General features: G+C 42.2%; 1 protein-coding gene across 10 annotated transcripts in view; it reads right to left on the bottom strand.

Annotated features, from left to right (window-relative positions):
* Positions 1-219: 219 nt before the first annotated feature.
* GREB1L (GREB1 like retinoic acid receptor coactivator) overlaps positions 220-15,362 on the bottom strand; it is a 219,043-nt gene continuing 203,900 nt past the window's right edge. For all 10 annotated transcript variants that reach the window (XM_039522151.1, XM_039522145.1, XM_039522149.1 and 7 more), the window contains 3 exons: positions 14,852-15,052; positions 5,903-6,041; positions 220-3,263 (listed from right to left, as the gene is read on the bottom strand). In XM_039522151.1, the coding sequence (XP_039378085.1) occupies positions 3,100-3,263; positions 5,903-6,041; positions 14,852-15,052 (504 nt within the window). In that variant the 3' untranslated portion in view covers positions 220-3,099. The remainder of the gene's footprint in view (positions 3,264-5,902; positions 6,042-14,851; positions 15,053-15,362) is intronic.

Genomic DNA, 15,362 nt, shown 5'->3' with positions numbered 1-15,362 from the left:
ACACAATCACTACCAGTTGTGAAAGATCATGGCATTTTTGGAAGAGTGCACTCTGCTCAGATACTGAAAGTTACTGACGGCACAACTGCTTGATAGTGAGCAGATTCAAGTTTATATTAAAAAGGTAGTCTAACAAAGACGTCTTGTAGTCAAAATTAAATACCCATCCTGTTATACAACAAATCTAAAGAAAATGCAGTCTCTTGAATGGCAATTCAATATGTTCATCAAATTTAATGAAAGCACATCATAAACATATTGTAACCACAACTGCAGACAATTTCAATTAATAAACAATAAAATGTGAGGTAGACTGACTAGTGAAGCTAAATTCACCATGTTTTGGTTAAGAAAATTTTACACTAAAAGCAACATTTTAACCCCCTTCCAAAAGTCACAAAAAGCAATTGCATAAATTACAGCAAGATGCATCTGAATATGATTTTCATTCAAATCTTAGTTTACATTCAATATTAACCTGTGAACTGTCAATCATGTCCAGATTTTACATGTCAACAGGTAAAATATAATGCTGGCCTATTTAATACATTCATAATAGAGGCCTTGATGATGAGGCTTAAAACCAAAACAGAACAGTTGTACTCTAGATGTCAAAGTATGGTCTCCTTCTCATTCAAGGACTATGAGCTGTAGTTTTCAAGCAGACTGACCCTGGATTCTTTTAAGTAAAGATTTATAGTGATATAGTCTTCAAAAGAAAGCGTTGCCAAAAACCTTCCCTCTTCACTGGAGAATAAAAGTGTTATAGAAACCAATTGCTTGTTTGATAATGGAAGGCAGATACACTAGCTTTCCGATTTAGTTCTCAACCATCAGGACAATTTCACACCACTTTACCACAGGGCTAAATAATCATCATCAAAATAGTCTTAGCACCTGGAATTTTAAGAACTTAGTGCAAACATCATGTACACAAACAAAGGAAATCACTTTTGAACATTTTTATATCCTCTGACTTGCAGACAGGTAACATATCTAAAATTTTTACCCCAAACTAAAATTCAAAAGTTATTCAATCAGCCTTAAGCCCTTCTAGCAAACCAGAAGTACTGAAATGTATTCAGGTGTAATGAAAAGCTTCAAAATATACTTCTGTATTCCCACTGGCTAAATTAAAATTAAGATACATTTTAAATCATAAGGCTGTATGAAGGACACTTAAAAATATTTAAATCTAAAGAAAAAGAAAAGGGTTGTTCATTTGAAATATGCTACATTGACAGCCTCACAGTTAAGCTATATTAAAATCAGATATGCAAACCATTATTTTCCTTTTCAGCTTCAGTCTAATATATTATGTTTTTCATTATCTGTAAACATTCATCTTTTCACAAGATAAAAAAGTTGCTTGATTAACACTTTGTTCAAAATGCAGTTTTGGCAGGCCCTTCTCAATTGACTTGCAGGTCACGTATAAAGGATGTGTTAAGAACTTCATAAAAACACAATGAAGTGAATATTATGGATTTTTTACAATCTTACAAAGGAGGTTGCATTTTTTTTTCCAACTAAGGAGGTGGAGAGAGGAGAATGTGTGGGGGAAGGGTACCTTTTATAAAATATTGAAATCTCAATTGAGTAACCAATATAAAACAGTGAATACTTCTAAAAATGTTAACTGCACTAGTAAAACTGGTGAACACCTATAACCCTGAAACCAAGTACTAGTGCACCAGGTTAATTCTATAACAGAACAGCAATTATTTTAAGAGAACACAGTAATGTGTTTTAAACCAGAATAATGCATAATCACTACAGCCATATTTACAAAACTTTAATATTCAAAATGAAAGGACCAACCTGTTCTAGGTACTGTATTCAAACAGACCTTTTTGATTATGGGCAGATTCTCTTGCGATTGATTCAAGCTCACTTGTGAAGTGATTTTCAGTGGGCTACGGAAAAGCCCCAAACTATTGTGCCTCACCCTATTTTAGCTCCCTTTAGAGATCAAATTCAGTTCATATCGGCTGCCGCGCTCTTGAACCTTGTCTTCCTATTTAATGATTCACTTCTGGGCAGGGTACCTAAGTTCTCAAAAGCAGCAGCAGCAACAAAAATCTCACCTCAGGACTCTACACACTATTGCAGGTGAATGAGGAAGGATACTTGGAGCAAACTGCATGCAATCAAACCTACACTTAAAGTTTTTGATGTACAAGTAAAGTGTACCAGCTAAAAGGGGATGTTTCACAATTTTTAAAACCTTTGATGCTGTAACGATCTGAAGTCATTTTGCTGGTGTTTAACTGCTCTAACTAAAGAGACAATGTGCATAAGAAATCTTTTTCTCTTCGTTATGCTGGCCAGCCAGTTACTCTTTAATTGTGGAGTAGAATTTTTGTTAAGGAGGGTGAAAGAATGTTATTAGGAGAACCTGCATGTGTGCTCCATGCCTGCCAAACATTTACTGATTTGTTCAGGTTTAAGTAGTAAACTTCTAACTCCTGTGGAAATTTTGCCAAAGACACAGTTTCAATACATATACAATTACAAGTTTTAAAGTAACACTGCACAGAAAGAGAACAAGACTACTTTTAATACAAATATCTAAGTTACTTTGTAATTTCAAACCCCTGAGTATTACTGTACCGAAGTACAGATCTGAAGAGAAATGGAGAAGTCTCCTCAGCATATTATCTTCAATGGTGTGAGTCTGGTGTTATGCCTTCAGACTAGTGGATGCTGAAGTCAGTTTCTTCCCCTAGCTTAGCATAGTACAAAAAAACCCAAGAGAACTCTTCATCAACCAAAATATGTCCTCCTCCCACATCACAGGAGACAGCTGGTAGGCTGTGGTGTTAGTTTCATTAACTGTGACTAATGTGGAATTAACTTGAATCCAAGCTCCTGTAACCATAACTGACGTGATAAACATATGCCTAGAAACAAAGCCTACTTTAGAATTTTGGGGACTCCTTTAGAGTAGACTAGATAAATATTGGTTGCACTTTGCTCCACAGTGATTGTACGTTGGTTGTTTCTTCTGTCCCCCCACACCCACCCCAAAAAGCCAACCAAACAAAAAAACCTCTCAAGTTCTCTTCTTTTCCTTTGTTATTTGGTCTCCTATCAAGTTTATATGTGGCGTCCAGTGAGAAAATAGAGTGGTTTGTCATCAATGCTGTTGGCAGTCTGAAACTCATCTCGGAGACGAAACTGCCACTCGTCTTCCAGCTCTAAACGGACTATTGTTTGACGTAAAGAGCTTCTGTCTTGGCATATGACACACAAGGTAGCACCTTAAATTAAAAACAAGACACAGCTTTAGGTAACATGTAAGACTTCAATTTTCTTGCCTCATTTTCAAAAAGACAAAAGTAAGAACTACTACTTGGAGGCCTTTCCCACACAAAACCGTCATAAGCTCCCAAGTGTCCATTAAGGTGTCTGACATGAATGGTGTGCCCAGTATGATCAGTCTCAGACATGGAAAGTGAGCCCTGAGAGAGTGGGCAAACATCTCTGCAAAAATGACTGAAAAGAATACAGGTGTGTAAACAGTGGGAAGAAAGTATTACAAAATGTGTTTGACATTCAGCAGTTTCCAATGCAATAGGGATTTGGGAGGAGGGGGGAGAGAAGTCTCTTTCTACAGTCCAAGCCTGAAATCATGCACAAGCTGTCTGACAAAGCCACTTCAAATGAATGAGGATTCATGGCAGGACTAAGGGGGCGTTATTTATTTATTTATATTGCAGTAGCTCCTACAGCACTAGTCAGGGATCAAAGCCCTACTGTGAATATATCTACACTGCAGAAAATGGTGTATTGTTAACTTAGGTTAGCTAACTTGGGTTAAAATAGCAGTGAAGACACGGCAATTTAGGCTTTTAACATGCGCTAGCAGTTAAAGCCTACAAGGGAACCTGGGGTTGAACTTGAGCTTCTGTGTTGGGGTGTCTTCACTGCTATTTTAACTCAAGTTAAGAACATTTATCTTTCTTTTGCAGTGTAACTATACCCTGTGCGAGGCACCTGACAAACATGAATCCATGACCCAGCGAAGGTTTCCACTCATGCAAGTGTGGGTCACCCATTCATCCACTCCATAGCCAGAACTCCTGGGATTTGCTTCCTTCCTCATGCCACTCAAAAAAATAAAGTATAACCTTTTTTAAGTGACTGGGCCTGTATACAACCTGGCAATGCTTTTAGGATAGTGGACAATTTGCTGATATAAATATGGTTTATGATGATTAATTTGGACTTTCAAAAGTCCTTTCCTAAAGGCTGTTAAGGAAACTAAGTAGTCATGTGCTCAGAGGCAAAGTACTGCCATGGATTAAGTACTGACGAAGAGAAAGATAACTGATTAGGAACAAATGGTTTATTTTTGACATAGCAAGAGGCTAACAAGGGAGTGCCCAAAGATGGGTGCTGTTTGATATTGTTTCTTGTCATGCCCATGACATGGTAGATGCTATCCAGCCTTAGCAAAAACAAACACACACAGCGCATGACTGCCATTCTTAAAGACAAGTCACAGATCCACAGCCAGGTGGCAAAATGTGCAGCTAATGCAAAACTACTGAGGTGAATCAACAGTAGAGAAACCTGTGTGGAACTTCAGAGGAGGCTAAACAAAGCTAGGTGCATTGGCAGCATGACGAGAGAGGAAATTCAGTGCTGACAAAAGCAAATTTAACCTACGTATACACATTACTGGGTTCTGAGTTAGACTGTAATCACTCAGGAAAAAAGACCTGCATGTCATTGTGGACAGCTCAGGAAAGATCACTGCTTAAAAATACAAAAAAAGATCAGGATATAAAAGAACGGGATAGGAAATAATACTTTGAGGGGCAAAGCTGCATGTTAAGTATCCCCTTTGTGCTCAAATCTACGGGGGCACAATCTAGCCACTGAAAATATACCATCTGAATTGATGCTACACCTCACCTGTAATACTGTGGTTCAGTTCTGGTCTCACAGGCATATAGCAGAAATAGAAGGTATGCAGAGAGTAGGCAATGAAAATGTTTAAAGACATGGAAAGACATCCAAATGAGGAGAGACTGAAAAGAGCATGACTGTTTAGAAATGAATAAAATGAGGTACTTAAAATAATGAATTTTTTTGGGGGGGAGGAGTCAAACCCTCCTCATCCTATCTCATAACACAAGAATAAGTGCACATTCAATGAAACTGAAAGGCAATACATTAAAAACTGATGAAAGGAAATACTCTTCTATATAATGCATGTTTAGCCCTCAGAACTCATTGCTGCAAGGTATCACTGAGGCCAATAGGTTAGAAGAATGAGACATTTATATGGACAGCAACATCATCCACAATTGCATTAGACAAGGTTTGTTTTTTTTTCTTTTACACAAAATTAGTAACATAAATCCTCAGTATTAGGGCATAAGACAACCATTAACAGAGGTAGAAAGAAACTTCCTCAATGAGCAGGTTACTCTATTATTGTTCACTGCAGGATTTCTTGCACCTTCTCCAGAGCACTGGATATTCACTACCATCAAAGGCATGATAATAGTTTGGAATAGATGAACTGCTTGTCCCATCCATTATGGCAATGTCTATGTTCTGAACTCTATTTCCAAATCATATATTAGAGAAGTACTCAGCTGCATGCTGCACTGACTGAATTCTACCTAAACCATACCTATTTCCATTTGATGCAACTGTTAGTGCTATTTATCAAGGCTTTTCTTCACTATAGACTTGTTGTTATGATGGTGGGAGCTCTATACAAATCAAAAGAGCAGACAGAATGCATTCCTTGTTGAAGCAACACCAGCACTGATTATGAAGATGGAGAAATGTATAGATTCATTTCATCCTCTATATTTCATTTTGCTTTGAGCCATTATTTTGTAGTAAAAGCAACAGAGATATCCAGTGGAGAAATCATTACCTTTCAGGAATTTGAACTTCTTAAGAAGGTCTGCACCTACGAAAGAGTCACAGAGGTACAACAGGAGTCCACTGAAAAACACTCCCTCACAGTTGACATTGATGGAGTGTGGGCGGGAGCTCACATAGCAGATCGCCACCTGAAACCAAAAAGCAAAACAAAAAGAATGTTTTAAGAAAACACCCCAGAGGGACCTAATATGGAGGTTGAACATAAAATAACTACAAGAGGTCAGAGTTGGTTGATTTAAGTTTTAAAAAAAACCCCAAAACTCCACAATCTTGGATACAGTTTGCACATTTGGGGGTTCTATTAAGCAATCTTCCTGATTGAATTCTAATTACAGCCACAAAAAGTCCGTAGCTCATTTGTTACCTTTTCAAGTTTCTAGCCAGAAAATCTCTGCTGTGAATCTTACTCATTCTCTCCTTTTAATCCCTTCCCTTTACTAAAAAAGCTTTACATGGTAATGGGATTTTTCTATATTTTAATTCAAAAGATTCATCTGTAATGCAAATAAAATGGTGCATAGACTAGCCTTGGCATTCAATCCTAGGCCTTCTGATGAGATGATTTCCAGAAGAAAAGTGATGCCTGCAACTAAAGTGAGATTTAAAACTATTGCATCAGACTCATCTGAACACTAGCAAATAGATTCACCCTCCTGAAAGGGACCACTGTAGTCTAATTTAACCCCATGCTTCTCCATTACTTTGCTGACTTGATTTAAACCTCTGTGGTCTGTGCTTGTGTGATAATCATACAATGATTGTAATATTATTTCATTTGTTCCAATGACATGGCATTTGAAGTATATCCTATTAAGAAGGAAAATGCAGAAGTGGTGTAGGGAGGGTACATTAAAGAGGAGGATAATTATACTGTGCTTTGCTGGAGTGAGCAATCAGGCTAGTGCAGCAGTGTAATATCAGAAACTGGCCAAGCAAGAACAAAGTGGCAACAAATATGAATTAGAAACACATGACAAAAAGTAATAAAGATTTGGGGGATGCATGTCTTAAAGTACATGGGTGAATATCAGGGTCTGTACAGACAGCTAAATGGCAAACTGGCACCCAAGAACAAGGGCTTTCACTGCAAACAAATTCTTACATTATTATATGTGATAGATTACAAAAAGATTGAGGATGGCTATCTTAACCTAATAACAAAAACGGGGGGAGGGTTGGAAGAGGATTGACATGAGCACTCAGTGACCACAAAATCCAGATATTGGGAACAAAAAAAATCAAGAAAGAAACCAAAGGACATGAAGAGAAGAAACTCTTCGACAGCCTCTACACCAGGGGTCAGCAACCTATGGCACACATGCCAAAGGTGGCATGCGAGCCGATATTTGATGGCACATGGAGCGGGCTGAGCAGCTCAGCCCACCGCCACTCTGGGGTTCCTGCTCCTGGCCCCTTGCCAGGCAGGATCCTGCTGCCAGTCCCACTCAGCATGTGCTGCTGGCCTGGGGGAAGGAACCCCAGGCTGGCAGCGGGCTGAGACCCCGGCTGGCAGGAGCTGGTGGAAGAAACCCCAGAGCGGCGGTGGGTGGACATGTTCAGCCCACCACCGAAACCCCGGAGCTGGGCGGGTTGACCCACTCAGCCCGCCACCGCTCTAGGGTTCCGGCTGCTGGCCCCCTGCCAGCTGGGGTCCCCCGCAGCCTCACTTGCCTTGCTTCCGGTTGGAGTTCCAGTGCAGGCCCCCTGCCACACAGGGTCCAGGTCTGCTCAGCCCTACCAGCCGCCAGCTCCACTCACCTCAGCTGCTGATCTGGGGTTCCAACCAGTTAACAACTGATCATTCAGAAGCCTGTGTGCAGCTTAAAGTATCCAAATACGTGCCAGACATTGGAAAACTCAGCAAGGAAAAGCAAGGGCAAGGATCACACTAAACTGATAAGATCTGCATTTTAATTTAATTTTAAATAAAGCTTCTGAAACATTTTAAAAACGTTTTTTACTTTAAATATAACAGTAGTTTGGTTATATATTATATTCTTATGGAGACACCTTGACCTTCTAAAAAACGTTAAAATGTATTACCGGCACGCAAAGCCTTAAATTAGAGTGTATACATGAAGTCTCGGCACATCACTGCTGAAAGGTTGCTGACCCCTGCTCTACACCAATGCTAGAAACCACGATAATAAACAAAGGAACTGGAATTGTTCATTTATTAGCATAAATTCAATGTAGTTGGTATTATTGAAACTTGGTGGGATGATTCCTATGATTGGAATGTTAAAATCAATGGTTCTAACCTATTTAGGAAGTATCAAGTGGGCAAATGGGAATATAGTGTGGCTCTGTCAAAAATGGTATTACCTGTTTCCGAGTCACTGATAATTCAGAAGAACATGATCTTGAATGCTTATGTATCAATATCCCAACAGGTAAAGCATAAGACGGGGCATTAGTTGCTGTCTGCCTCAAACCACCAAATCACACTAAGGAACAGATGTCTGCCTCCTTACACACCTATCTATAATGTGTATGGGAAAAAACAGTGTGACCATGGGAACTTCAATTTGAGTAATATATGCTGGAGGTATTAAAACATCCTTGGAATTTCTAAATGTTATTGATGAGAATCTCCTAACTCAAAAGGTGTTGCATCCAACACAAGGAAATTCTACATTAGGCCTTCTCTTGACAGATGAAGAGGAACTGATCACAGAACTAAAAATTAATGGCAGCTTAGGTACTAGTGATCATGACTTTATCACATTTATAATGTCCAAACAGAATAAAGTCCAGACCAGTGATCTATATATATTTTGTACTTTGAAAGGGCCAGTTTCCCAAAGCTGAACAGAATTATGAGCCAAATCAGCTGGGAGGAAGAATTTATTCAGAAAAATGTGAATGATAATGGGGATTTGTTTAAGAACACTTTACTGGAAGCCCAAAAAGCCACAATCGAGGAGAAAGGCCGTACTGTTTAAAAAATAGACCTAGCTTACCAGGGAAGTGAAGGCCACTATAAAAAAAATAAAAATATATATGAAAGAAAGGGAAAGTTGATAGCTTCTGATTTATATTCATTATTAAGAACTGTAGAAAATTGATAAGGGAAGCAAGCATAAAAGGAGAAATCTATGGCGAGCAGAATTATGGACAATAAGATTGTTTAGAGTATATCAAGAACATAAAGAATCTTAACAATGGTATTAGTCCATTACTAGATAGAAATGGTAGAATTACCAATAATAATGCAGAAAAGGCAGAAGTGTTCAATAAATACTTCTATTCTGTCTTTGGGATAAAAGAGATGATGTAGTCATATCATATGATAACACTCTTTCCATTTCACTAGTATCTCAGGAAGAAGTTAAACAGCATCTACTCAAGTTAAACATTGTTAAATCAGGAGATCCGGATAACTTGCACCTAAAAGTTTTACAAAATCTGGCTGAGGAGCTTGCTGGACTACTAATGATGGTTTTCAATGAGTCGTGGACCACTAGGGAAGTTCCAGAAGACTGGAAGAAAGTTAATGTTGTGCCAATATGTAAAGAGGGAAAATGGGATGGCCCAGATAATTATAGGACTGTCAGACTGACATCAATCCCAGGCAAGATAACAGAGTGGCTCATATGGGACTTTATTAATCAAGAATTAAAGGAGAGTAATCCAATTAATGCCAATCAACATGGGTTTATGGAAAATAAATCCTGTCAAACTAACCTGATTTTTTTTATGAGATCACAGATTTGTTGATAAAGGTAATAGCGTTAATGTAATGTATTTAGAGTTCTGTAAGGCATTTGACTACATGACATTTTGATTAAAAAAAATTAGAATAATATAAAATTATAGTGGAACACATTAAATGAATTAAAAAATGGCTAACTGATAGGTCTCAAATGTACTGTAAGTGTAAATGGAATCATCACTGAACACGTGTGTTTCTAGTGTGGTCCTGCAGGGATTGGTTCTTGGCCCTAAACCAGTGTTTTTCAAAATGGGGTCTGCAGACCACTGGGGGTCTGCGAGGGTACTCCAGGAGGTCCGTGGGCCCCGCTGATCAACTCCTCCCCCTCTCTCCCAGCACCTCCTACACACAGGGGAAAAAATGGTTACTTACCATCTTGTAATTGTTGTTCTTTGAGATGTGTCGCTCATGTCAATTCCAATAGGTTTGTGCGCACGCCACGTGCATGATCCTTGGAAGGTTTTACCCTCGTGGTACCCATCGGGTCAGCTGTGGAGCCCCCTAGAGTGGCACCTTCATGGCGGTGTATATAGTCCCCTGCCAACCCACCGCCTGCTCAGTTCCTTCTTGATGGAATACTCCAACAGAGGGGAAGCAGGCAGGATTTGGAATGGACATGAGAAACACACCTTGAAGAACTGACAGTGTCGCTTGCTGACCATGACTCTCTGGAATCGTCCGTGTGCCTGAATAATCGATATATGGAAGTGTGCATCCTTCAAGTCAAGGGTGGTGTACCAGTCCCCCGGATCCGGGGAAGGAATGGCAGCAGCCAGAGAGACCATATGAAACTTCAGTTTTCTTATAAACATTTTGAGGTTTTGCAAATCCAGGATAGGCCTGAGACCCCCTTTGGCCTTGGGGACGAGGAAATATCGGGAGTAGAATCTCCTGCCCCTGAAATCCTGAGGAACCTCTTCTATCACCCCTAGAGCGAGGAGCTATTGCACCTCCTGTAGAAGGAGGTGCTCGTGAGAGGGGTCCCCGAAAAGGGACAGGGAAGGTGGGTGGGAGGGCAGGAGGGCATAGAATTGGTCAGAATATCCCACCCACTCTGTGCTCAGGACCCAGAAATTTGAAGTAACCTGGGCCCAGGCATGGTAGAAGTGGGACAGACGATTCACAAAGGGAGGAAAAGGCTGGTGCTCCATCCTCGGTTGCACTTTCAAAAAGTTTGGCTTCAAGCCGGTGGGCTGTGTGGAGGAGCCCTGGCCCTGGCTGGAAAAGGACTGCAGAGGACGCCTCCTGTTGTTTCTGCCCCTCTGTTGACTATAGGCGTGCCTAGGGTGCCCTGGATAGAAGCGTGGGGCGGGGAGCTGCAGCTTGAAGTGCTTTCTCTGGAGTGTTGGCATGTGAATTCCCAGTGATTTCAGGGTTGCTCGTGAGTCCTTGAGACTGTGCAGTCTCAAGTCCATGTTGTCAGCGAACGGCCTCACAGCATCAAATGGAAGGTCCTATATGGTATTCTGGACCTTCACCAGGAGTCCTGAGACTTGTAGCCATAAGCTATGTCTCACTGTAATGGCCGTAGCCAGAGTCTGTGCCACCAAGTCGGTGGAGTCCAAAGCAGCTTGGAGGGAGGTTCTAGCCACCACTCTGCCCTCCTCTAGGACTACAGCAAATTCCTGTTGTGATTCCGATGGGAGCAGTTCCTTAAACTTGGAGAGGGCGTTCCAAGAATCGTATGCGTAGTGTCTACGTACTGCCTGCTGGTTGGAAATTCGAAGCTGGAGCCCCCACAGTCGAGTATACCTTTCGACCGAAGAGGTCCAGCTTCTTGGCATCCTTGTTTTTTGGGGCAGACCCCGGTTGTCCCTGCCGCTCCCTCTGGTTTGCTGCATCAACCACCAGGGTCCCTGGTTGGGGGTGGTTGAAAAGGTTCTCATACTCCTTTTGTGGGATGAGGTAACACCTCTCTACACCCCTGGCCATAGGTGGTACAGAGGCTGGGGTCTGCCAGAGCACCTTCGTGAAGTTTTGAATAGTTTTTATGAGTGGCAGTGCCACCTTGGAGGGACCCTCCAGGGCGAGTATGTCAACCATCAAGTCTGAGTCCTCCACAGCCTCCTCAGTTTGCATGTTGCAGTTCTGGACCACCCTCCCTAGGAGGTGCTTTATGTCCATTGCTGGGAGGGATGTAGTAGTGCCTGTTACTGCCTCGTCCATTGAGGAAGATGATGAGACTCAAGGTGGAACAGGGTCTTCCTGCCCCTCCGGTTCCCTGGTGATGTGTTCAGGGACATCCACCACAGCTGTGACTGGTGTGGGAGCCGTGGGCGTTGGTGGCTCTGACAACGTACCTGATCCAGGAGGCCTAGTGTCTGGACCCCGGGGTGGGCTCTCAGGAGCCCTGGACATGTCAGGAGTGACCGATGTTGTGAAGGGGGGGGCACAGGCAATGGAAACTACTGATGCCAGCCTGGAATTATGCCCTTGAGCCTGATGATTGGCCCTTTTGGACACCTTGGGCCTATGTGCCAGGCCCTGTCACTGGGGTGGCCAGGATACCATCACTACTGAGGGATTCTCCGCTGTATGGTGCCGAGACTGGTGCTGATATCTTGAGTGGTATCGGCTGTGTCGAGACACAAACGACTCCACCTCTGACTCAGAGGAATAGTCCGAGCCCGACTAAGGAGGGGTAGACCCTGAGGGTACCGGGGAGTGGTACCGAGGCGATGGGGAATGGGGCCGCAACATGGTGGGCTTGCCTGGGTGCCAGATAGGTGGGGCTGCCTGCACCTGAACCAGTGCCTGGGAATGTGAGGTGGGGGACTATGCCATCATGGCAATCAAGTCCCACACGGCCTCAGAAGTATCTGGGGTGGAGGGAAGGTACAGGTCCTCCTCAAACACCTCCCAGACCGGGGAGTCCACTGACACCAGACTCGACGGACCTCCCCTCGAGGCCGGAGTCAAAGGTGTCGGGACTGATGGACCAGCCTTCTGGTTGAGGCAGGAGAGCAGACTCTGTTAAAAGGAGTTTCAGCCAATAGTGTCTCTCTCTTTTAGTTCTGGGCTTGAAGCCTCTGCAAATACTACACTTGTCCTGCAAATGTCCCTTTCCCAGGCACTTCAGACAAGCAGTGCAAGGATCCTACCAGGGCATAGACTTACCACACCTATCACATGGGGCCGCAGCATGCCCCGGATGGGGAAAAACGTAGCGGGGGGTAACCCCCCCCAGACTTAAACTTATTCACCAGCTAACTAAAACTTACAAACTACTATGATAACGATTAACAACTATGTACAGGAAAAAAACACTAGGAAAGCACTTGCTAAAGCAAGGGACAAGTTGTTCCAATGATCGTCACTGGTGGTAAGGAGGAACTGAGCAGGCGGCGGGTCAGCAAGGGACTATCTATACTGCCATGAAGGCGACACTTCAGGGGGCTCCACAGCCAACCCGACAGGTACCACTAGGGTAAAACCTTCCAACGATTGTGCGCACACACCTGTTGGAATGGACATGAGCAAGCACTCGAAGAAGAACAGCTGTTCAGCGGCGTGAAGGAGGCACTGGGAGGGAGTGGGAGGAGCAGGGACAGGGCACGCTTGGGGGAGGGAGTGGAAACAGACAGGGAGGAGGAGGGGCAGGGGTGGGACCTGGGGCTGAGCGGGGATCTGCGAAAAATTGTAAATCAAAACAGGGGGCCTTGGGTTGTTAAAGTTTGTCAACTGCTGCCCTAAACTATTTACATTTTTATCAATGACCTGGAAAAAAACATAAAATCATTACTGATAATGTTTGTGGTTGACATAAAAATTGGGGGAGTGGTAAATAATAAAGAGAGCTGATACAGAGCAATTTGGATTATTTGGTCAGCTGGGCACAAGCAAACAATGTGTGTTTTAATGTGGTTAAATGTATACATCTAGGAACAAGGAATGTAAGCCATACTTACATGATTTGGGGAGGTGGGGGCGGGGAAACTCTACCGTGGGAAGCAGTGACTCTGAAAAAGATTTGGGGTCATGGTAGATAATCAGCTGTACAGGAGCTCCCAGTGTGATGCTCTGGTCAAAAGGGCCAATGCAATCCTTGGATGCATTAACAGGGGAATCGCGAATAGAAGTGGAGAGATTATTTCACCTCTGTATTTGGCACTGGCGCGACCATTGCTGGAATACTGCGTCTAGTTCTGATGCTCACAATTCAAGAAGGATGTTGATCAATTGGAGAGGGTTCAGAGAAGAGCCACAAGAACGATTAAAGCAGGGGTAGGCAACTGATGGCACGGGTGCTGAAGGTGGCACGTGAGCTGATTTTCAGTGGCACTCACAGTGCCTGGGTCCTGGCCACCGGTCCGAGGGGCTCTGCGTTTTATTTAATTTTAAATGAAGCTTCTTAAACATTTTTAAAACCTTATTTACATACAACAATAGTTTAGTTATTTTAGACTTATAGAAAGAGACCTTCTAAGAACGTTAAAATGTATTACTGGCACACGAAACCTTAAATTAAAGTGAATGAATGAAGACTCGGCATACCACTTCTGAAAGGTTGCCGACCCCGGGATTAAAGGATTAGAAATCCTGCCTTATAGTGACAGACTCAAGGAACTCCATCTATTTTGTTCAACAAAGAGAAGGTTAAGAGATGTCTTGATTACAGTCTCTAAGTACCTACATGGGGGAAACATATTTAATAACTGGCTCTTCAATCTAGCAGAGAAAGGTATAATATGTTCCAATGGCTGGAAGCTGAAGCTAAACAAATTCAGACTGTAAATAAGGCATACTTTTTTTTTAATAGTGAGAGTAATTAACCACTGGAACAATTTACCAAGGGTTGTGGTGGATTCTCCATCATTGACAATTTTTAAATCAAGCTTGGACTAAAAAAAAAAAAAAAAAAGATCTGCTCTAGGAATTATTTTGGGGAAGTACTATGGTCTCTGTTATATAGGATGTCACTCTAAGATGATCACAGTGGTCCCTTCTGGCCTTGAAATCTATTAGCACAGCATGGCTCTTTGGACCCCACACTCCCAGTGTCCAGGCAACATAAGAGGTTTGCTGCTTCTCCTTCCAAGCTAATAGAATTAGCCCTTTAGTTCAAGTAATAGTGACTCATGGTTTTAAATCAAAGTCCTGGGTTCAATACCCACCCCGATGATTCTAAGGAGTCATCATACAAAAAGAAAGCTTAAAAAATTAGAAGTAAGAAATATAACAGTTTGTATTTGCTACCCATTTGCCCCTAGAAATATTTTGTACCTCGGGTCCAATGTTCAGGTAGCAGTCAATGGCCAGTACAGGGTTCTTGAAGTTATGGATGGCCTTTGGAAAGAGTTTGTATGTTGCATGCTGAAGGAATTTCTCCAGAAGGAACTGAGCTGGGGCTGCCAGCAACGTGTGTTCACTGTCTGGGGCACAGACATACTGAAGAGGCATTATTGGGGCCATGCTCTCCGATACCTACAATGAAAATGATGAAACCTCTTTCAATCAACACTCTGTAGGTTGCATCGTCACTGAATGTATAGTTTGCCTTCTTGTGGCTATGTTACTGTAATTCCCACTTGCTAAATAAGCTGAAAAACCCCAGAACATGCAACCCAGTGGTGCCACATTGAAACAGCAAAAATTGTGATTTATTTGTTCTTTGTTAAGTATGTTTGTGAATATCTCAGTGCATAAGGACAGAAAATAAAAATACAAATAATTTAAATTCAAAAGCAACACTGTTTACTATAATGCCCCTCAACCCCCTACACCACCCACACAA

The sequence above is a fragment of the Mauremys reevesii genome, linkage group 2 (genome assembly GCF_016161935.1).
Source record: "Mauremys reevesii isolate NIE-2019 linkage group 2, ASM1616193v1, whole genome shotgun sequence".
Lineage (NCBI taxonomy): Eukaryota > Metazoa > Chordata > Testudines > Geoemydidae > Mauremys > Mauremys reevesii.
The sequence above is the reverse complement of the archived record's forward strand: the minus strand, read 5'-3'. Positions and strand labels throughout refer to the sequence as shown.